This window comes from Rhea americana, unplaced genomic scaffold (assembly GCF_003343005.1).
Source record: "Rhea americana isolate MKP2758 unplaced genomic scaffold, rheAme1 scaffold_15, whole genome shotgun sequence".
In the NCBI taxonomy this organism is placed as follows: domain Eukaryota; kingdom Metazoa; phylum Chordata; class Aves; order Rheiformes; family Rheidae; genus Rhea; species Rhea americana.
Genome location: NW_028185594.1, coordinates 2682188 through 2705115, shown reverse-complemented (window position 1 = coordinate 2705115; position 22928 = coordinate 2682188). Strand labels below are relative to the sequence as shown.

The 22928-nt window shown below is 45.3% G+C and overlaps 2 protein-coding genes across 2 annotated transcripts; one reads left to right on the top strand and one right to left on the bottom strand.

Moving 5' to 3' along the window:
- Nucleotides 1–274: 274 nt before the first annotated feature.
- Nucleotides 275–9382, top strand: LOC146598923 (uncharacterized). Its single transcript, XM_085299345.1, has 8 exons — nt 275–533; nt 673–848; nt 1113–1175; nt 2042–2136; nt 3363–3631; nt 4801–6771; nt 7938–8064; nt 9170–9382. Exons 1-8 carry the CDS (start codon nt 299–301, stop codon nt 9306–9308), a joined length of 3075 nt encoding a protein of 1024 aa, XP_085155471.1. The 5' UTR covers nt 275–298; the 3' UTR covers nt 9309–9382.
- Nucleotides 9383–12211: 2829 nt separating this feature from the next.
- IDH1 (isocitrate dehydrogenase (NADP(+)) 1) lies at nt 12212–22638 on the bottom strand. The gene is made up of 8 exons (XM_085299346.1): nt 22480–22638; nt 20499–20790; nt 18975–19080; nt 16205–16382; nt 15598–15749; nt 14645–14785; nt 13703–13865; nt 12212–13174 (listed from the first exon to the last, which is right to left on the bottom strand). Exons 1-8 carry the CDS (start codon nt 22599–22601, stop codon nt 13081–13083), a joined length of 1248 nt encoding a protein of 415 aa, XP_085155472.1. The 5' UTR covers nt 22602–22638; the 3' UTR covers nt 12212–13080.
- Nucleotides 22639–22928: the final 290 nt, after the last annotated feature.

Below are 22928 nucleotides of genomic sequence, written 5' to 3'. Positions count from 1 at the left end.
TTCATGGGCTAGCGCATTAAGTGCCATACAGATCAGGAGTAGGGTTCAGGGCCCTTCTGAGGGGCTGCCGGGGCGGGCCGGGCCGGCGGGCAGGAGTGCTGTCGCCGCTGGCCAAGCCCCTCCGCGTCTCCGCGGTGACCTGCTCTTCCGCGAGCCCCTTTCCGCCCTCCGAGGGGCGGCCCGCCCGGCGGCGCGGCCCCCTTCCCGCCCCCGCTCCCGGCGCGGCATGGCGGCGCGGCGCCGCTCCCCCACCCCGGCGGCGCGACATGGCGGCGGGGCGGGGCGGGGCCGCGCCGCCATGTTTTTATTCAAAAATCCGGCGGGCGCCGCTGGGGCGAGGAGCGCGGCCCTCGCCGGGCGGAGCGGGCGAGGCGCTGCTGCTGCGGCGGGCATGGCCTCCCAGGAGGGCTTGGAAACGTCCTTCTTCGGCCTGAGCGGCGCGCGGGAGCGGATGCGGGAGAAGAAGAACGGCGCGCTGCGGAGCGCCAAGCTGAGCGCCTCGCTGGCCTCCAAGATCAAGACGAAAATCATCAGTGAGCGCGGCTTTGCCTTGCGGCGAGCCGGGAGCAGCTCGAGGCCGCGGCCTCAGGCGTGTGCGCTGGGGGGCGCGGGGGGTGGACGCGGATGGCTCCAGGGGTGCTGACGCTGCGGGTCCTTCTCTCTCGCTTACAGACAACTCCTCCACTATTAAAGTCTCCCTGAAGCGCAACAACAAGGCGCTGGCGCTGGCCCTGAACGCGGAGAAGGCGAACGCGCAGCGGCTCACGCAGGAGAAGACGGCCCTGCAGAAGGAGGTGGAGCAGTGCCACTTCCACAACGCTGCCCTGCGCCACAAGCTCTGCCTCCTGGTACGGGAACGGCGCGGGGAGGGCGGGCGGCACCGCGCTGCGACCTCGGGAAGAGGGGGTGAGCTGCAGCCGCTCCTCCGGGCCGTCCGCGTCCAAAGCACGCCGCCGGGCGCTGGCTTGCGCCTTCTCACAAGCCCCGACCTACGAGAACTTGATCCCTTCCCTCCAGAAGGACTGCTTCTTGCTCTGGCTAAAGCGTCCTTGTTGGAAGAGACATTTTGATTTGACATCTCTGTGGTTTCTCTCTCTATTATCTCAACACAGAATAACACCTTGAAAGAAATGGAAAAGCTTATGGCAGTGATTAAGACAGCCCGGCTCTCGGAGGTAAGCCGTAGGGTCTGTGAGCACGCCACTGCTTGTGCTGGGAAGGAGGCTGTATCTGTCCGTGTCTTGTTTTGTGTTACCTGCTTACTCAAGTGTTTGGTGTTCTGCTTTGCTCCTTTGCTTGCTCGAAGCACCCTGGATGCATTTTTAGCTTGATATTGATGATTTCCAGAGTTCGGTCTTGGGTAGCATCCTTTACAGGAAAGGCTACAGTTATTAACTGCCTTCCTCTGGGTCACTGGCTGTGTTGACCAGGAGGTTCCTGAGGGGGGGTGTGTGTGTGTGTGTGTGTGTGTGTGTGTGTATTAGTTGCCATGGCAACTCTGGTTAGGGACTGGATGCTTTCTATATGCCCTGTTTCTGAGGTGGGAAGATGGGGGAAATATTCTTGGTCTCAGATTGTCTAAACTGGCTTAGCTTTTCCTGTTCTTGGATTGTCTAAACTAGATTAACTTTATGCTCAAGACCACAGAGATATATTCTGATTGTGCTGCAGCTTATTGCATAATTTGTGCTGTAAATGGCTTGCATAAGGCAGCAAAATCCCTCTGAAGTTTGTTGCTGGTGTAGTCCTTGACCAATATGGCTGACATGCTCTGGAGAGGCTGATAAGCATCCTTCACCAAGGGACATTGCCGATGCAGTTCTGTTGAACCTTTCTGAGTGGGAGAGTGGGGTGTCTGGTTGTGCTGTTGGAAATGGGAGAGGGTCGCTGTTGGTACTGGACATGCTTTCCAGGGGTTTGGGGTCTCACRTCTCTACTAAAACTGAAAGGGAGCCCCAGCTGTCTGCATGCTTGGGCAGGAGATACGTGCCCAGGGGATTACAAGAGCTTTAAACCACCCTTCTGTTGGTCTGCTTCCCAGTTTTGTACAAGTTCTGCATCCCTGTCTAGTGGCCAGAAGAACAGCATAACAGAAGATAGCTGGGCTGATGATTCCACAGAAGGTCAGCTTGTGAGGTAGGCCTGAAAGTGTCAGACATTACCAAGCTCATCCTGATTTCTACATGCAAAACTTTCTCTTGTATTTTACACTTGTGCCTAGTTTTCTGCTTCCCATGGGATGCTTTCTAAAATGCCATTGCTCCAAATTTTCCTTTACCTTGTGTCTTTCTGCTGCCATTCTTTGTCTCACTTGCCCTACTGCCTAGTTTGTGCATAATAAACTCTCTCTTCTCRTGCTTTTGTTTGAAAGCATATTGCTTGTAGGTAGTTCTTTCTTTGCAGCTAGTGAGCATTGCAAGATTTCTTTTCTGTGTTCCTTGTTGCCTAACCCAGGTGGTAGATCCTTTGGAGGAAAGGGCCTGTCCTTTAAACTTATTACTGTGTATGTGCTACTGTAAACAGTTACACCCCATATCCAGTAATGGCAGAAAGTCCTGTGATGCTTTTCTGGCAGAGCACTTAAGTCTGTTTGTATAGCTTAAATGCATGTGGTCAGTAAAACTATCTGCATCTGTGTGCTTAGAAGTTGTACCTTTCTTTTCATGCACTTTTTCTTCGTAAAAGAGCCTGTATGTGTATTCTTGCTGTGGTTATCTAATGATGCAAGAGTAGCTAGGTTTGCAGAAGAAAGTAATGTGTCTGATACCAGCTGATATTGCTGGAAGAAGTGGCCAAGCCAGTGCCTCTTCATACTCCGTTCACTGGAGAATTTTGAAGAGATTAGGTGCCATAGTTAGCTGCTTGTGTTTGTTACATATAAATGCTTAGTAGTCATCTGCTTGTATGATGTAAGTTTGTTTTGGGAAGAAGGTCTAGAGTAGGACCTCTTAGGTGTTGAAGTTTCTGTTTCTCCTCTGTGCAGTCTCCTCTTTGAACGCATGGGAACCCTTTTGGTTCCCAGTGGGAGCTGCYCACAAACATACCTCTAAGCAGCATGGTTGTTCTTTCACAAAAACAACTGCAGTTGCAGCCTGTATGCTGAAAGGCCTTACTCGTTGCTTCAGTGTGTTTTTTCTCCCACTTCTGTGTCTGCAGGGGTGTGCTTTCTTTGAGATGTACTTGCCCAAAATGGGAAATYAGTCCTGCTCTGGCAGTGTACGTTCTTCACTTAAGCACCTGAAGCCTCAGAAATTCATTTCAGTAGTTTTTGGATAGGAGTGAAAGCTGGCGCTGTCCTACTGGAGTCTGGAGCCTGTCGCAGTTACGGAGCATGCGCCATGGCTGCTGTTCTCTTTCACCAGGCCTGCAGTGATGCTGTTGAAAGCACCTGTTTCCAAGCTATGTGATGGGGGAAGGCAAGATGGTAGCTCTACAGCAGTACAAACATCCCCAGTAGATCTCCAGAGACCAGTTCCTGATAAGTCCCAGGAAATTGTGCCTGTTGTCTCCAAAGATACTTTGTCACAACACCTGGCTGAAAAGTCTCAGTCCCCACAGGCAGAAAATATGAAGAAGCCTGGTGAAGCACTGGAAACGGAAGAGGCTCTTGTTGACTGTCATGGCTTTGGAGGTAAGTTTGTATCTTCTGCTGCTGTTCTGGAATAACTTGCCCTGTCTTGGTTCATTTCTGARCTCAAGACATGCAAAGTTATTCCAGAAGAGCAGGATTTTGGGGGCATATTTGTAATAATTTGCAATATCTCCGTATCACTCATCATATTTCCTGGGTAGCAGGCAGTGAGTTTACATAAGCTTTCCAGAAATGCCCGAGTATGCTATCCCCTGAGAATCTGCTTGGGTGCATGCTCTTCGTTCTTGTTCTTGTGTGCGTGAGCAAATATATATTCTTCTGTATCTACTGAGCTATTCTGATCCTGGTCAGCAATCTCTATGCAAAACCTTGGTGCCCTGAAGGAGYACTGTCATTCTAGCAGCTGTATTTTTTCCCTTGTTGAGTTTAATTATAGCCAGTGGGTGACAGCAGGGAGCAAGACACTACAAGGGCAGTGTTTGGGCAGAATAGATTAATTCTCTGCTGCAGTAATAGCCTCTTCTCTTCCTTCTAAGGTGAGATATGCATACCAATACTTTTCTAATTCTCTGCTGATAATAAATCCTTACATGATGGGAGGGAAGAGGACAAAAGACAATTTAAACCAAGCAGTGTGTCTTGTCCAACTAAACTGTTAAGTGGCTACCTGGCTGCAGGAGGGCTTTATCATGCCTTCAGTAGAATCAAGTGATAAGATGATGTGGCCCTTCATCTTACCTTAACATGTTAGTGGAGAAACATAGGTTTGCTGAGGTTTGGGCGTTGTTAGAGAAAGCCTCTATGTACCCTGAAAATGGAATGGTGATGAAGCTTTTCTGGGGGTGGAGTTGGAAGTCTTGCAAGTAAAACTCTTTGGGTAAGGCCTGCTGTCCTTTCTGTTGGTGTGTATATACAGGCCTTCAGACTTGTTGACTTGTGGTTTGGTTTGCCATGCAGATAGTAAATCTCTTGTTAAATCTTTGAGTATTCCCAAATACTAGGGCTGGTAAAGGCCTAATGTTGCTTTGGGCTCCTTTTCTGTTCTGAAGGCAGCCGGCTGAGCGGTTCTGCAACACAGTGACTGTGGGGAGTCCCTGCAYAGAGAAAGAACATAATGCTTTTTCTAGCCTTGGGATTCATGACAGTGGTTGTAGGTTTTAGTGAAACTGAGAAAGTTGACTTAGGAATGAGTTTTTTTTCCCCCACAGAGTCCTTGCATGCCACTCGACAAAATCCCAGCAGTTTGCCAGTGCTTATCTGGGAAAGTCATCCTCTTCCATATGAGGATGATGAGATGGCGAAACGTTTCTGTGATCGTCTCTCACAAGGGCATGTTACTCAGCGGAGAAAGCGTTCTACCCTGTTTGCAACAAGCACTCCATCTTCTGCTGTGGATTTCTTATCACATGTTGGTTCAACTCAAGTGTCCCAGTGGAGTATCACAAAGGACAGTAGCAACTCCAACAAAAGTAACACACAGCTACAGCTGCAGTCACTTAGCTCCCTGGCTTCACCTGCTCAAACTGCTGTTGATTCTGATATAAAATCTTTGGGTAAAGAAGTTGTCTGTGATCAGCCACAGACTCAAGAAACTATGTGTGATGCTGAAATTGATCCTAATTGTAGCCAAGTCCCTGAGCTTGTTCCAGTAAAAGTTAAAAGCAAAGGTAACTGCAAAACCAGTGAGAAAACAGCTGTTAAAAAGGCTAGTACAAGAAAAAAGAAAAAGAATTCAATTAAAAGTGCAAAAGGTGGTTCTGATGCACCTCAGGGTGAAGAGAGCACTGAAAGTGTGAATAAGCTACTTCAGCCAGAAGTTCTGACAAATTCTAGTGGGCCTGAAGCTCCTGAGATGAGGCAGGAAGCTCATGTGGGGGCTTTGGAAGGGAAGAATGGAGGCTGTGGTGCATGCCTGCATTTCTATTCTCCTGATGAAGTCCGAGACCTCAGGAGAACATATGTGGTGAATCCAGCACAGCTGCATAATCCTGAAAGTGGTGACTTACCGCAACAAGTTAAGAAGGAAGCTGTCTTTGAGATCCAAAATGCAGAGAGCCTGTTGAAAAGCCCAGTTCATRCCTTCTCAAGTCATGAAGTTCCCTCAGATGTTTACAGTCTACAGTGTTCGCTTTCCTTGAGGAGAGAGGCCTCAGGTACGTGTGCTTTGCAGCAGGACTCATCAAGCGTGAGCACAAAGAGCGTCAGACGGAAAACCAACAGGAGAACTAGAGTAATTATGCAAACAAATGACACTGAGAAGAATGTGCTGAACAGCGTGAAAACGTTGGAGGCTAAAGCTGAAGACCAGCCCAAAAGAGGCCAGACAAGCAGGAGGAAGACTGTCAGGGAAAGCAATGGTAACGATCAGAGAAATGAAGTTGAGGTTTCTGTGCCATGTATAGGTGTTCAAGGAGTACGTAAGGAGAATGCAAAGGATTTACCAGATAATCCTAAACGTAGCAGAAAAACGTATATTGTCTGTCCTTTGGACCTCCCAGGAAACTTGGGTTGTATCAAGACAGATTTTGAAGGGGATGAAATTGTACCTTCCAGGAGTGTTCCTGGGAGCAAAGCTAGCAAAATCCCCAGAGTTCAAAGGATGGTGACTGCTCAGAGCAATAAAAAGTGGACAGGGAACCTTCAAGAAAAGGGACAGGCTGACTTTCACAACAATATGAATGCCTTAAAAGAAGATGTCTGTCTCATACCAAAGACTCAGAAAAAGAGGAGCACCTGTAGTCCTTCAGAGACTGATCCCCTAGCCAGAGAGAGCGATGGGGCCAGGCTGCTTCCTGGAAGTTCAGAACTTGTGCCTAAGCAAAGTGTCCTGATGAGGAAGTTCTCCTGCATTACAGATCTCCCGTCTGAGCCAGATGCCTCCCTTGAGGAACAGATAGCTGAAATCTCGCTTACAAATAATCTTATGAGCATTTCAGACAGTCTTGAATCTTCCACTGTGACCTGTTCTGCAGCTCTGCCTCTCGGCTCCAGACTTACAGATCTACCTGTCTCCAAGAGCCTAGATACCGAGGGCAACAAAATCCCAAAGAAATCTTCTGTTTGGCCAGAGTGTGCTCTGTCATTTAAAGAAAGGAATGCAGAGGAAATCCCTGAGGGAAGAAACCAGGTTGAGTCAAGTTCTAAAGAACATTCCCAGAGTTCATCTTTGCAGGAACATGGTAAGTAGTGGACTGGGGAGGGGACCCATATTTGGAGAGTATGTACAAAAACCCATGCAATGAATGCTAATGTGTATTCTCCCCTGCGCTCATTTCTTAAAGCTAAAGGTCACTGTYTGACACACCATTTATGCCTCTTTAGTATTCTTAAGACAGTCACTAGATATCTGAAGTCTAAGCCCAGACTTTCCACTTAGTGGGCTGTAAACTAATTGCTGGCCAGGCATTTTTGTGGCTGCATTTGCTTGGTGTTTATCTGCATTATTGCATGCTAAACATCTGGTTGCTTTTTCAGGTATGGATATTGGGGAAAAGGCTGAGATCACGTGCCAAGTGTCTGTTTTCCCGCTCCTGCTATCTACAGGGCATGTTTGTCTACTTAGAAAAATCTATCTAATCAAGTAGTCAAATGATGCAGCCTGATGCTGACCTGTGCCTGCTCGAGTCTGTTGCTATGGCAGAGGGTATGAAGAAGATGGCAAGCTTTTAGTCCTGGATAGTTAATGCTGTGAAAATTCAGACCATACCTTTATGTGGCAGCTGCTATCTTCAGTGCAAAATTGTCAGGAGCTACCTAAATTCTCCCTCTTTCCCCCCTTCACTTCCTACCCCAAAGGCTTTGGAGGATGTATCCCCTGATTTAGTACAGTAGCTAAGCTGAGTCTTTTTGGAAGCTTGCTCTTATTTGATACTCTGAAGAGAGAAAGTTGTTTTGCCTGTGTTGTAGTGGGGTGTTTTGTTTGTGAACAGCTGCAAGGAAGGGGAGAGAAGAAAAAAGAAAACAAACAGGCTTGCTGTAGCTATGTACCTTGCAGGAGGGCAGGGAGTCTGTTCTCCTGCCTTTCCCTTCGTGGCTGACTTCTTTGAAAGCTGTAGCAAACACTGGCAGGTGCAGGCATCTTGCTGGAAATCTTCTAGGTTGTTTGGGTGCCTTGAACTTACTTGAATCATGAGCTGACTTTTGAGGAACAGGTCTGAGATTTTTGGACAAAACAGGCTCTTGAGGTTAGAGGTGTTATATTCAGGATTGTGCCTTGCTCTGCAGTGTTCAGAGAAACCTGGTAATGCAGTCCTCCTCTTCTCTACTTGGCAGCTATATTTCTTAAGATGCCTACAAATGATTTGGAAACACTGATCAGTTCACGTATGAACATCTGTCTTTGCAGAAATTAGGCCACTGCAAGACTTGACCAATGCCAAGACACTGTCTTCCCCCAGTTTGGAAGGAGCTTCAGGGCGTCTATCCAGGAGGAAACGGGACCCTACCTGCTATGCAGAGCCAAAACTCAACAGGTTGGTATTTAAACTATCCCTTTCCATGCCTCTTCCCATGCTGTACCTCCTCCTTCTCTTTCTCTCCTGTGCAAGCACACATATGCACACCTGCCAGGGCACTCCCTTCTCATCAGTTGGGAATGTGTTGAAGGTGGCTTTTTTTGAGAGCCAAACTGCCTCACTTGCATGACGTGCCCCATCAATCCTTGTCCACTGCCAGGCTGTCCTCTCTTGTCCTTCTTTACTCTCCAAATGGTGTAGTAGTTTATCTATACAGGTGCCTCTTCAGGGCTGGATCTTATGTCACTTCATGTGTCTTTCAGCCCCTCTTCATGTTTCTTTAAACTGCAGTGGAATTGAGAGTCAGTTAAGTCAAAAGTCTGYGTTAGCACAGATGGCTGCACAGGCTCCTGGTAACATATTACTAAAGATTTGATATCTCTTTCTGAAACAAACATACCTCTGAGCAGGCTGCCTGTGTGCTACTCCCGTGATAAAAAGGGGCTAGCATGACGATAAAATAAAAGATAAATAAGAAGAGCTTAGGGAAAGCCCTGCTTTTACTTGGTGTTAGTTTCTGATATCCAGAGTTCTATATATTTATACAACGATTGAGTAGTTCCATTTTAATTGGATACCTGTGAAGGAAACACTATGGTTTGGGGAGGGTTGAGGGTTTTCTCCATGATCAGTTTGGTTCTGTATTGCCTTTTTCTGGCAGATATCAATACCCAAAAAGTAGCTGTGTCTTCTCCCAAAGAAACTATGGATTGAGTACTTTCAGTGGCCACTGTATAGGAATATTTGCCTCCTAAAAGGATGCCTTTTATTATTATACTACTGAGTAAAACATATATATATATATATATATATATATATTTTTTTCCTCCCCTGAAAAGTGTTGTAGCTTGACTTTTATGTGAGGAATGGTTATACTGGGTCAGAGCTGCCCCTGTACTGGAGGTGGAATAATCTGTACCACTTGGGCACCTACTGGTTGAAGCATTTCAGTAAAAATAGAAATAAACTAATTGGGCAGACTGCAATCTTATACGTAGTCAAGAAATTCCTTGACAGTTCCATCTATGTCACAAACAATGACAGTTGCATTTTGGTTCTGCAGCAAACTGAGGCGAGGCGACCCATTTACAAACACAGAGTTTCTCCACTCCCCTGTCTACAAAACCAAAAAGAAGAAAACGCCCAAAGCTAAGGCAAAGACCAAGAAGATGAAAGAGGAACAAGAATGGCTTCCTGAATGAGTCCAAGTGCCAAGGCAAGCAAGCTAATTACTGTGGGAGGAAACAAGGAACCAGAAGCGAAACAGTGGGTTGAACAGGCAAACTCTGAGCTCCTAGCTTGTGTATCTTTGCAAGAATTTCTGTCACGCTTTGCATAGCTTATTTTTTATTTAATTTTAAAGTATAAATAAAGTCTCATGTGGACAGTATAAAAGCTTTGTGACTTTTGTTTTTCTCCTCTTCTAAATGCTGGAGCACTTGTCTGTAAGGGCTGTGTGCATGACTGCATATGGCACCACAGGCAGCTGGTCTCCCCTGGAGCATGGGGAGACCAAGCCCTGGAGGGCTGATCAGGCACTGCAGATGCCCACAAGGCTGTTGGCTTGGGTTTAGAAGGGTGCAGCAGCTCAGGCTTTGACAGCAAGCACAAGAGTCAGGCTGGCAAACCACCTAGTGTTACCTCCTGTGGAAGAAAGCTTTTTTTTTACAGGTAGAGCTGACACTGGAGAGAATTGTGTTTATGATTGAATGCTGAAGCTTTGGACAGCCCTAGAAGCCCAAGCTCTGTGCTGATCTTGAAGAGACCCATGTTACATTATTGATATATCCTATTCCACTGTATTTGCTATCGGTGAGAATTTGCGTAGCTGTGGAGTTAGACATTCCTCCCACCAGTYTGGAGCACGGCAGTCCCCAGGACAGAGATATGCACATCTGTCTGTGTAAGTGCTAAAGGTAAGGTAGACTATTTTTGAACAAGGAGGGCTTTTGCTGAGGTCTGCTGATGGAAGTACTGGTGCAAGGGGCTATTGCTGCTGGTGGGAGCGCTGTGGGGCGCTGCTCAAGCAGCTGTTACACTGTAAAGGGGAGACAACTGTGTTTCAGGAAAGCCCTGTGCTCTGTGTTGTAGACCAAGTACACACTGACCTCCCGAACTTGCTTTGATTGGGTCCACTGCTGCCTAATGTTCAAGGTTATTGATGTTAAAAGTTTAAGGGAGCACTGGGGAGAGAAGTGATTATATTAGTAAAGGAGAAAGGAATATGTCTCCATGGAAGCAGGAAAAATAACCCCCCTCCCTTTCCCTGTGGCAGAGTAGGGAGGGAGGCTCTGTTGCCCACACTGACTTCTTTCTCTCCCCAGGCAGAAACAACAGTGCTGCTGCATCCTGTGAATACTACAGCCGTGCTGATGAGTCCATGTGGATGGACTGGGATCTTCTATACTCTGTGGAGTCCTTCAGAATCTGGAAACTGGGTGTTAGTACAGAGGGGAAATAGTGTCATCTGCAGAGTCAGGTAAATACTACTTCATTGCTTCCACTTAAGCTGTACTGTCAAAGAATTAAAAGGGAAATGTTTTACTTTTTCGATTATTTATTTTCCTGAAAAGTGCTAAAGTTTCTCTTGTACTCTGTAACTCTAAAGCGTAAGTAGGAGCTAGTAAATAACAGGGGAATTACCTAGAGGTGCTGCTGTATTATGATGTGGCTGCTTGTGACATGGTAGTTTGAACAAATAATGTCAGAAGCCAGGAAGGGAAATGGTTAGATTTCAAGGTGTTCTTAAGAGACAGATGTTTCCATTACTTCAACATGTATTCAGCAATGATGTGACTTTTCCAGGCTGCACCCTTCTTACAAGCATGCGTTAGTAACAGAATACCAGACTGTAAACTGCTCCTCCATGTTGTAGGTGCAGTGGCAGCTGCTAGCAATTGTAGAGCTGTTTCAAACATGCGCTCATCCCTAGAGAAATATTAATATTAGCTGATCTTATCTAAGATTGCATTTCCATCTTACTAGCCTTGAACAGGAACTCTATTTTGTTAGCTCTGTTATTTCTGAATGATCCTGGCAACAAGGTATAACAGATGATGGGTGGGGGAAGATGCGTGCAAGTACCTGGATGCCTCTGTTTTACAACAGTGCCARTGGTTGCACTTGAGAAAAAGTGTGAGGTGAGTTTTTCAAGTCAGCTTTCAGTTACAACGCCTTCATCCCTGCTAAGCTCATGTGCAGCTCTCCTACCAGTCAGCTGCCCTAGGGTTCTCGTCTAGCACCTCCAACCAGCATAGTACAAGCAATACCATGTTTCCTAGAATAGCCATGAAAGCCGAACAGCATGAGTTCAATATCCTTCCCCACCACCTTGGCCTTACCATTCCTGGTCTCCACTTATGTCATAATTATTGAGGTTTTCAGGGGAATGGATTAACTTCTTTTTGTTATGAACAACCAGCACCCTGTAGAGATTAAATATGCTTACAGGGCAGCTTTGTTTACAAGCTCATTCTTCAGGGTCCTGTTCCTCTTGGATATAGGGCTGGGAATGCCGGCGTGGCCCTCGGCTGTCTTGCCCTGATCTTGTGTAGGCTGACTTTATTATTAGGCTTCAGGACACTTTCCCAGAGGAGCTCAACATATAGCAGATACAACTTTGAGCTCTGCTTCAGGCAGACTAGTGCAAGCTTCCTTTTAGAAAGGACCCCCATGTGCTGGCTGACAGGTAATGGATTTTGTTGGGCCTTTCTGGTTTCAGTGGCTTCAGTTGTAGATAGAGACCCTCRAGGAGGTGGTGGGCCAGTCCAGTGCTTCACCTACAGAGACACAGAGCTGCCTGCCTGCATTTAGTTAAAGTGCTGCTTTTACTCTCAAGAGTAAAATTTCAGTACAAGTAGTACCTCTAACTACCTGTGTACTGCCTGCTGCTTACCGCTACSTTACAGCTGACATTTGCCCTGGGCCAGAACAACTTAAAACTGTGATTTGAGAAGGAAGAGACAGAACTGGGGTGTGGAGTGGAATCTAGAGCACATTTGAAGTCTTTCCCAGCATGCACTGGACTCTACTGAAAGGTCCTGGAGTTTCTCTGAGGTAGGATTTCTCCCCATCTCCTAATCACACAAAGAAAGGAAAGAGGCAGTGAGTATTAGTTGCCTTTTATTTTAGTTTGAACTGAAGTATTCTTTAAAAAATGGATGGAATAGTGTTTCACAGGATATCTTAATCTGACTTGCTATATCACAATATGACAGGTAAATAATAGCCCATAAAACTGGAGAAAGCAGTTTTGCACCTTTATGAAGTGTAAGAGGGGGCAGAGGTAACAGTTCCTATGCTTCACATCCAGACAGGAGTATAGTTAAATGCATGGCCTGCATTTAAACACTGCAGCATAGCTTTTTTAGGCTCATTAGCCTAAAAAYTTGTCTCCAGCATTTACGAAGTGCTTATTCTCTTCAAATGCTACAGTCCTGATTTAAGAAATCCCTTAGTACCAGGATACTATGCTCTGAATGGCACTAAAAGATACATTAAGTAAGAGAGGAGCTGCAGTAGATCTGGCACAGTCTTGTGAGCTYGCTCACAGTCAGCAGACAGTACTGGAGAGAGAAAGACAGTTCTTGTTTTTGAGGTCTGTTGCTCAGTAGATCGCCACTGGTTTGACCAGAGATGTGTCACAGACTGGCTTTCAGTCTGAGAATAAGGGAGAAAAGAAACACAGATGGTAGATGTTACAAAGAAGAACCTTAGGACTTCTGTGAATGGCATTAGGAATCCAGACCTGCTTTGAGCTTGAGTCTTATCACATTCAGCTGCTTGGCAAAAGTAAGGCCTAGCCCAGCAGCCCCAAAAGTTTGAGAACAGGGTCTTTTAAACATTTTAAAAAGAGAAGTTTACACACTAATTTCTTCTAGCATTTGAAATGTTACACAACAGAATGTGTTCCAGTRCCACTTAACCAGAGCGTAAACAGGAGACGCTTTGTTAGTGGAGCTCAGAACCTGTGCCTTAAAGTTTGGGCAGAGTGGCCAGCTTCCCCTTCAGGTTTTCAGCAAGCTTGTCCATGAACTCAAAGGTGCTCAGGTAGTCAGAACGTGTGACACTGAGGGGAGAAACAAAATAAGACTGTCATTASCTGTGAAGCTACTGAATGCCCCTTCAGTGGGGGAAAGACTGCTCAGAGCTTTGAGTCTTTCCTCTGAATCTAGAGAGTCATTTTCTACTTTTTAGGCTAAAGTTTTTGGCCAAAAGGCTCAGGAGAAGAGGTAGTCAAGTAGTGTTTTGCAGTGTAGGTTTCCACCCTAATAAATAGGCACGAAAGGGTCTGGCTGATATAGCCAGCCTGTCACAGAAGAACTCCCTGTAGTGTATTTTTTTTTGTTTTCTCTTCTCCCTTCTCTCCCTCCCCCTTCTCCCCCCAAGTTTGGTTCTCTAGCAGGGACAGAGCAACCTGGCACAGGGAGGGGCTTATGTTCTGTTTGTACAGCACCATGTACGGAAGAGCTCTGTTCTGTAACCAAACYCGAGGAATTCTCTACATATGCAGTACTACAATGATTTTTGGCAAATCTTTTTCAGAAACAGTAAAATAGCCCCTCCAAACACAGGTGCAATTACTTAATGCACTTACTTGGGTAGGCCTTTGATACAGGCAGCAAGATCCTTTGTCATGAAGCCAGATTCAATGGTCTCAATGCAGACTTCTTCCAGGGCAGTGGCAAAGTTTTTGAGGCTAGTGTTGTTGTCCAGTTTAGCTCTGTGAGCTAGCCCTCTTGTCCACGCAAAGATGGAGGCTGAGAGAGAACATAATTTTTTTTTTTTGGACTCCCTGGGTATTGTTCTGAATGGTTATGTAGAACAATTTTAAAAAAATATGAATAAAACAGAAAATAGACTGAAGAAAGCTACTAAGTCAGATATGATAAAGAAAGCTTCTATCTTCATCTAGGCATCCTTTGCATTTTGTGCAGTTCTAAAGAAAAGGAAAACCTGGAAACTTCCCCCTGCCTCCAGCAATCCCCTCTTTGTGCCAGTTCAGCTTRCTTACTTCCTGTCTAGATCAGAAAGAATGATCTGTAGTGGGACTCTACTTACATGGAAAGCTGCCCTCACAACAGAAGATTGCAGTCCCCTTACCAGTATTGCATTATACTGGTTGTGGTCCCTTTGCAATTGCAGAGGATTCTTTCCCTCATGTCCTGTTATAGTGCATTTACGCTTTAAGCGTTTGGAGGTTGGCTGGGAGTTTTGGAGAATTAGAGAGGAAAACAGAATAAAATCAACCAACCAACCTAAACCTTAATTACAGTGTGGCTATCCAGCCCATCACTCACAGAGGAGCAAGAACATGTCTTGGAGGCCAAGTAGTCTAGCTTATTGCTCAAGTTCAAGCTGTTCCGGCCCGCTTTTGCTCCAGGCTGCAGGTGTCTCCATGGAAGACAAACATGTAATGAACAAACAGTTTCATCACTTAGTGGTGCTAGGCTCTACAGAAATGAGTTGTATGTTCTTACTCTGAACTTATTTTCTTCTACACATAGAGACCACTTAAGGACAGTGAAAGGCTGCTCACCAATGGGGTTAGTGGAAGTTTCTTGGCCTTTCTGGTGCATGCGGTAATGACGAGTGACTGTGCCATGAGCAGCTTCTGCTTCAACAGTCTTGCCGTCAGGGCAGATCAGCACACTGGTCATCATTCCCAGGGAGCCATAGCCTGCAGAGTACATAGTGACAGTTTTCTATTGAAAGATGCAGTCTGAGAAGGGAGATTCCTAAATAAGCAGCATTGTGCTGCTAATTGCAACCTCTTCCAGGGGAGAGGGGAAACAAACCTACTTTATATCAATAGCAGCTGCTCTAGTTAAAGGAACCGTCAGCTAGGAAAACTGAACACTCATGTCACTTTTAACCCTGCAGGTTCAGTGATCTGCACCTTTTGAAAACTTTTCTGGGTAGCTGTCCAACATACATTCTTGTTCTGTGGGAGGCAATTTACTGGCGTTACTCAAGAAGAGGTGTATTACACAAAGCCACATGTTGCCCTGCAAGTTTTTTCATCCATACATGTTTTGGCACCAGGTAGCTTGATTAAACAGGAATCTTGATTAAGGACAAGCTTGTAAAGTTAAACATATTAATCTATTTGGACCTGAGAGCTAGCTTTAGGTCTTGCTGGTCTGTATAGTATCTGGCAGTATGCTCACCCCTGTTCAGTTTAACCCAGGCTTTCAGTGACTGAATCCCAACTGTTTGGATAGCTTCTGTTAGGAAACTTACTTCTGGTTATACTACTAGAAGTGCCACCTTGTAAAGTAGTGTAACTAAAYGATCAGCATTCAGTGGATTTCCTTGTTAAAGTAAAACCAGAAGTTCTTTGCTTGCTTAATAGCTTTGTGACTACTGCAGCTTTGAAACAAGTTCTGAAACCCAACATCACCTATTGGGCCATGACATAAGACTGAAGTCACAAGCACCAAGATACCACTTCTRAGCCTGCACCAGTGTAGCACAGGAAACATCGCATACCTTGTGCAACAGAGTCGGATTGCACATCTCCATCGTAGTTCTTGCAGGCCCAGACAAAGCCTCCCTCGGATTTCAAGGCCTGAGCTACCATGTCATCAATGAGCCTGTGCTCATACCAGATCTTTTTGGCCTCAAATTGGGACTTGTATTCTCTGGAAAACAAAAACCAGAACAGCTTGATATATAGATAATCATCTGATAAACAGATAAAAACAGGGACCGTACAACTTGTGCAAGTAATTGTGCATAGTGAAGTGTGTAGAGCAGAGTAAAAAAACTATAAAAAATTTGCATCATCTTTGCTCTTTTTTTCCTCACTTGTTCTACTAGGGTACTGGAAGTCCATTTCAGACTCAGCAAATCTGTTCACAGACACAGAATCTGTCAGGAGAGATGAATACCACAGGCAGGTTTAGCAAAGCTTTAAGTACCAATTGCTGTGCCTTGCAGGACATGGGGGACTGACAGGGAAGGTGCCCAGCACTTCCAAACTGCTGCCAAATGCATGGAAATACTGAATTAACCGCAACAGCTCACAAGGCTGGAGGGGATGTTTCTGCTCTAGGCTGATGCACTATGGTAGGAAGTACACAACTATCCTAGTTACCTGTCATAGATCTCTTGGAAGATGTCTTTAAAGCGGCCATCATATCTCTTTAGGATGGTGTTCTTGGTGCTCATGTAGAGAGGCCAGCCTTTAGACAGTGCCATTTGGAAAGAACTGTGGGCAAAATCCTTGATAGACTGGTCAAGATTGTACATTCCCATGGCCACACCACCACAGCCTGTTAGCAGAGGAGGAAGAAATGCAAATCAATTTGGTTTACTTAGTTTTGGTCAAGGACTTGCCAATCTCATCAACTCTAGCCTGCTTGCCAGCATGCTATCCCCAGTTGTCCTGATGTTTTTCTCATTTTAAGGCTGTGAACTTTTTGAGGATTCATGCTATCAGCTCAAGGCTGCAGCAGTCCTGTGTAAGTGAATATGGAGGTGTTATTGTTTTATAGCTAGGTACATCTCGTACTGTAAGCTAACAGCTCTGTGATGCTTCTAACTAATTTGGGCCTAAGATGTGAAACTGGGACAGGAGTGAGCCTGCTTGCAGTTCCTACTAGTGGAATAAATAGCAAGTCTTTCTCATCAAAGCAGCAGGCAGCAGTTTCAGAGCTGGAAGTGGGTTTGCTCCCATCTTAAGTGACTTTCAGGCTTCTACTGAACCTCAGAACCAACTCCAGCAGTCAGAGCCTGCTTTGCCTAGCTCAGATAAACAAGGCTCTGCACACATTCCTATGTCTTATCTGTGCATGTATTTGGACAACTCAGCAGTTTTGTCTGCATGTTCRGGTTCATTCTAGCAAGTTGTGGGAGAAAGCACCAGTCCTCTGGATGCAAGGGAAAATCCTAGGAATGCTCTGAGGAACTATCAGCACTCCTATAAGCTGAGCTGTTTGGTGATAGAGGTGGACTAGCAGCCTGAATGGCAGTGCCTTAATCTTACAGCCCAGGTGCCTTGGGGAAGAACAGCATTCAGATCAGGTGTGAGGCTTGGTTGTGGACAGAAGTAAAGCCTGGGGCCTTCATGAGAAAGCTCTGTTCTTTACAGAGTAGTTTTTCTAGTTTCAGCAAAAACCAGATGTATTATTCTTTGAGTGTCTCACTACCACCTCTCCAGTTTATTGTGCTGTGCTTAGATCCTTACTCTGAGAACTCCCCAGATTTGCTTTTTCTTCTCTGCAGGGGAGGGAGGGAGGAGAGGAAAGGAGATCAGGACAACTTTCCAAATACCCATCTGTCCTTATAGCCAATTAATTCTTAATGCATAGCTCTGCATGCAAGAGGGAGGGGAAGCTAGAGGAGGTTTATTTGCTTGCCAAAACAGCAAGGTCATTTACAACTATTATTGGCAGGGCATGCAATTCCTGCTGCTACCAGTGAAAATACATATTGTGTCCCTGTCTTTTTTAGAACAGGGTCTGATTAAATACTGAGACTGCATCCTTTAGAGTTATGCTTTTAGTTAGCTGGATGACAATTATCAAGCTTTATTCAAATATTTACTTGCATATAGATTAAAAACTTGTTGCAACAATGGCATCCTAATGCCAACCAAAATTTCTTGATTCAGTGTCAGAGTTGAAGGTCCTAGTATAGCTATAGGACAGAATTCCCTTGTGCACTGTAGATAACTTGTGCCAGAAGATCTCAGTGAAAAAGGGCGTCCTCCTCCCCTCCCCTCCCCCAGCAACAGCAGCAATCTATTATCTCTGCCCTTCCTTGCTTTCTGCTGGCTGAAGCAGCACATCAGAGCAGTGAATCAGASCGGCAGCTGGAGCTACTAGACACCTTCAATACAAGGCTCATTAGTCAGCTATCAAAAGGAAACAGATTTAAATCTGTGCCAGGCAGGACTGGCAGTGAAGCAGGTAGCCTCGGGGTGAAAGGTTCTGTAACAGATATTAGGGATTTTGCTACCTTTGAGCAAGAATGCCAGAGGAATCTTGAAATTCACATTTGAGGGTCGTATGTCAGCCTTAGTACCAGTTTGCCAAATCAAATGCACGCTACGTATTAAGTCTCTGTAGATAAGTAAAAAGGCAATACACAGTCACATAGGTCACCATCAGGCATCACACCATGGACCCTTTGACTGCTGATAGGAGACACAGGTGACTGGTATGATGTTTTCCTGAATCCTGCCCCTAGCAACATACCTTGGGTTATAGCAAGGTTTATGCAATTGTTTTTAACCACAAAGCCCAGCAGGAGCAGCCTTCCCCTTCCTGAATCTAGCAGTGTCTACAGCCAACAAGGCAATATTGCTAGGAGGTACACTGACACCTTTTGGACTGAATCTGTTTCAGAGCATCTAAACACTCAGCATCGTTCTCACCAAATCTCCCTTCTGTCTTGTGCAGTAGGGATCAGTTTTCCTTTTTGTTGCAGAAAGGAGAATATTTAATAAAGAAGAAGGTACAAGCTGCAGGTGTTTAGAGCCCAGCAAGACAGGAACCAAAATGAGAATTATACCTAATCTGTTATCAAATATACCTCCCTTYCCTCAGGATAAGCACTGTTTAGATTGCAAGTTTCCCTTTGATCAGAAGGGGTGGGGGGAAGTGGCATTACCAAACAGTTATCACATGAAACATGACATGTTTGGCATGATCATGTATTAGATATGCTTCTTTGATCCCAGGAAGATATGAAATAGATTTGAAGTAACTTTCAGTACTTCCCAGATAAATGAGAGGCCTAGACCTTCCCCCACTCCACCTCCTAAAGTCACATTGAACCATGGAACAGATCTGACTGATATCTTAAAGGCTGAATTAAATCAAAACTATTGCTTCCAATCACAGCTTAAAGGCAATACATACTTTCAAAGTTATGTACCAAATAGTTGACTGGTTTGCCTCCATCTTTTGGAGTGTATATCATCTCTACTTTTCCAGGCCCAGGTACCACAAAATCAGTTGCTCTGTACTGTTAAAGGAAAGAAGAAGATTTTTATGTCAGGAGGGCAGAATTGCAAGAGACAACCCACATTCATGTCTGTACAGCCAAATGTTRTTTGGTCTGCAAATAAAGAGGCTTTAATACAAAAATCTATATTACAACTACTGATCTCATTAATAAGGAGGAAATCATACATCACCCTAACAAAAGCCACCATAGGACACTTGAAAGACCAGCCTGTAACAAGAATTATTTCTGAATTTGTGAGTTAGTATACTTTTTGCTCCTTTGGGCTAAATAAACCCAAAAATACCAAAAGCATGTGTTTTTTAAAAAGTTTCTAAATAATGTCTCATCTTTCCAACTGTCCTGGAACAGCACTGTTTAAAGTTACATTTCCATTAACTCTGTCATCCTTTTTCATGTAGTTTCATTCCAGTTCAGGAAATTGGTTCCTTGAGCAGTTCTGAAATTCACAAGTGTCTTGTTCATATCCTTTACATGTTCTCATATTATTCCTCAACTTTAATCACCTACTTAGGCAGGGATTCAATCCTCCTTTTTAATCCTTTGTTTCCTCCTCTTATGATTTTGACCTTCTCAATTATTCAGTATTATGGAGTTAAGAATGTTAAGCCACATTCTGACCTAGTGTCAGGGCTGAACTCTCCCCCCCAGCCCCCCACGTTAGAAGACTCTCCTTCCATCATGTTTGGCTGCTTTACAGAGTATCATTATCCTTGGAGGACAGTATGGCCAATATTTATCCTTTTGAGCAGCCCAGAGACCACTACACTGAATTCCCACAGCCTTGTACTGCCTCTGCTGGGAGAACTCTGGCAAAGGACATGTCCCTGCTTCTGCCCCACAGCTGATGTTCCCAGGGTGAATACCAACAGTTTACCTTCAGGAGTGCTGTCTATATCCAACCCTGATGTTGATGCCCAAGTAAGTTCATTGGCAGGGGAGGGAGAAGAACCAACTTTGTTGACATCTAAATATCATTCGCATTTGTTTTTTGCCGTAGGCCACATATGCTGCTAGGAAGTACTTCCAAGAAGCTGGAAGATGATGGCAGCAAAGAAGGTGGGTTCTTTTGTTGTTTTGCTTTTTAAAAGGCATCACTACTCAGGGAGGAGGCTCTACAGAGGTGAGGAAAAATGACTTAGAAAAGGGAGTTACATCCCGTGGTTAGGTACAGCCCCATCTAATCCAAACACAGGCTCCTGAATACTATTTCTACAGCTGCACTGTCCGAGGAACAGAGGCACGAACCAGGCTCTCCCATACTGTGCTAGATGTTGTACAAAGTGCTGGCAAGTACCATTCCCAGGTGGAGTGCAAGGAGTAAAGCAGCGCCACCGAGATGTCAGTCTCTGCAGCTCTATACCACTTCAGAGCTAAGACTGTTCAGATAAAAAAAGGTAAACACTGAAGTGACTCACTTGGTCCCCATAAGCATGGCGGCCAATGACAATGGGTTTCACCCATCCAGACACCAGCCGGGGGATGTTCTTGCAGATAATGGCCTCCCTGAAGACAGTGCCACCTAGGATGTTTCTAATTGTCCCATTGGGAGACTTCCACATCTGCTTCAGCTTGAACTCTTCCACTCTTTTCTCATCAGGAGTGATGGTTGCACACTTTATGCCAACATTGTATTTCTTTATGGCTTCAGCAGCTTCCACAGTCACTTTGTCATTTGTAGCATCACGATTTTCCATGCCCAAGTCATAGCTGTAATAAACCCGCAAAGACTGTCAGAATTGCCCAGGGCATTGGTTCACATCCAGCAGGAAATAAACAGAGCCCTTGCCATAGCTGAAGTCATTCCTCCTCCACTCCAGCAGCAGTTACATTGGAAGAGAACATAGACTCATATATTGATATTTCTGCTGCTGGTGGGAAGATGGAGACAGGACAACTTCAGTTTGTGGCTGAGGTGCTGTGTCAGCATAGGACATAATCAGCATCTCCTTGCCTTCTCAGCCCAGGCTGAAAGCTCCCTTACTGATAGTTTAGGGCAGCACAACACCAGAGTGATTAAGGACCTTTTATTTCAAGCTTCTTGTGTGAAGGGTTCTGGCTTCCTTTATATCCTGAGCAACATAAAGCCACACTAAGCTTCAAACTGAAAACTGTCTTGACAATGGACCCACAACCCTGTTCTGCGGTGGTACTGAATCTGCCAACATTGCCCTCAACCAGTCAGAGGAAGCACTCACTGTTTCAACAGCTTTTGGAGAACAACGGGTGCCTAGTGTGGGCCAGCCCTGAAGCCCAGCCAGCTGTATATGAATCTAGCCATTGTGCTGGCTCAGCCAGGGGTCCGCTTCCCTTCCTCCCACCTCTCCCCAAGAAGCAATGTTCCCCAGACTTTGTGTGTGTGTATTATGCTGCTGGGTTCCTGTTTGTTTGGGTCTCAACAACAGCAAGCAGAAAGCCAGATGTAGGTGGCATACAAATGACTCCAGAAGCAGGGGAAAAGGTCAGACTTGTGGGTTTAATGATGGCTAACACCACTGAAAGCCTCTTTCCACACAGCTAGGAGCAATGCAGCTGGATACTTCTGTAATAATGATTGTAGTTCAGTGGCTAGAAAGGGAAGGGAGAGTTTGTTTTTGCTTGACCAGATGCTATTGATTGTCTATTTTGCCAAGCCATCTGCTAGTATCTCTTATCCCAGAAGGGAGCGCAGGAGCTCAGTCTAGGCTTGTGGAACTGCAACAGTTAATTCACACTGCCAGCAACCTGCCTGAAACAGGGCTCAGGCCTGCCTGGAACAGGGCTGCAAAGCAGAGTCTGCGCCCTGCAGCCTCCCTTTTGCCCTGTGGGTAGGTCTTAAAACTGGCATGAGGCCATAAACCTGCTCAAAGTCCACAGATGATGGGGCCTAAGTCAGGGAGTGGCTGCAATACCCCACATTTCTAATAGTCTAGGCTGCAGGAAGCCACACGGACTGCCTGAAAAGCAAGAAGAGGAGTGCAGACAGAGAAGATGGGGTGGGGGGGAGCAGACCACCTCTGAGAGACACCCCCAAGAGCAGAGCACAGAAAAAAGGTAACCTGCTATTGTGCATTCAATAGTTACTGTGAGAAACTCCAGAGAGGCTGCAAAAAGAGGGTTTCCACAGTGTCTTTGACACAAGCCTACGTTTTCCAGAGCAGTTAATAAGATTAGCCTTTAGGTAAATTAACCAGGGGGTCATAGACTTAACAAATAGGTCTGCCTAACAAAGGTCCTGGGAAGGCAGAGGTTTACCACATGCTCCTTGCAAAGAGCTTGAAAATTTATCAGTATAGAAAGGGCTAGGTAGCCTCTCTGCACTAGCACTGGAGGAGTTGTAAGGCTTTCCAGTGGTATGTGAAACAAGATCAATGCCTAATATTGCATATAGGCTGGCCATATATCATAAAGAATGGTTACCTGTGCAAATCCAGATCTATGTAAGGGAAAATCAGCTTTTCTTTAATCAGTTCCCAGATGACCCGGGTCATTTCATCTCCTTGCATCTCCACAACAGAGCCTCCATGGATTTTTGTAGACATCTTGAACTGCAGCAGATACTTAAAAAAATAAAAAATAAAATAAGACATCCTAACACACATCACTGATGCATACACAATTTACAACACAATTAGAACAGAGATTCTAATACAGCATACAGGACCTCTTCTGACATGTCCTTAAAATAACCCTGGTTTATCCCCAATTTCATGCTAGCTGATGTTTTTCTTAGAGCCCAAGCACTAACAGGTACCTGTCTGGGGATAAAATAAAAGGTTAATAGCTGAGACTTAAAAGGTTGTGTGTTCTGAGCTTCAATTATGGTTTTGCAAAGAAATCTGAAAGCATGATGAAGTTGTTCCCCCAAA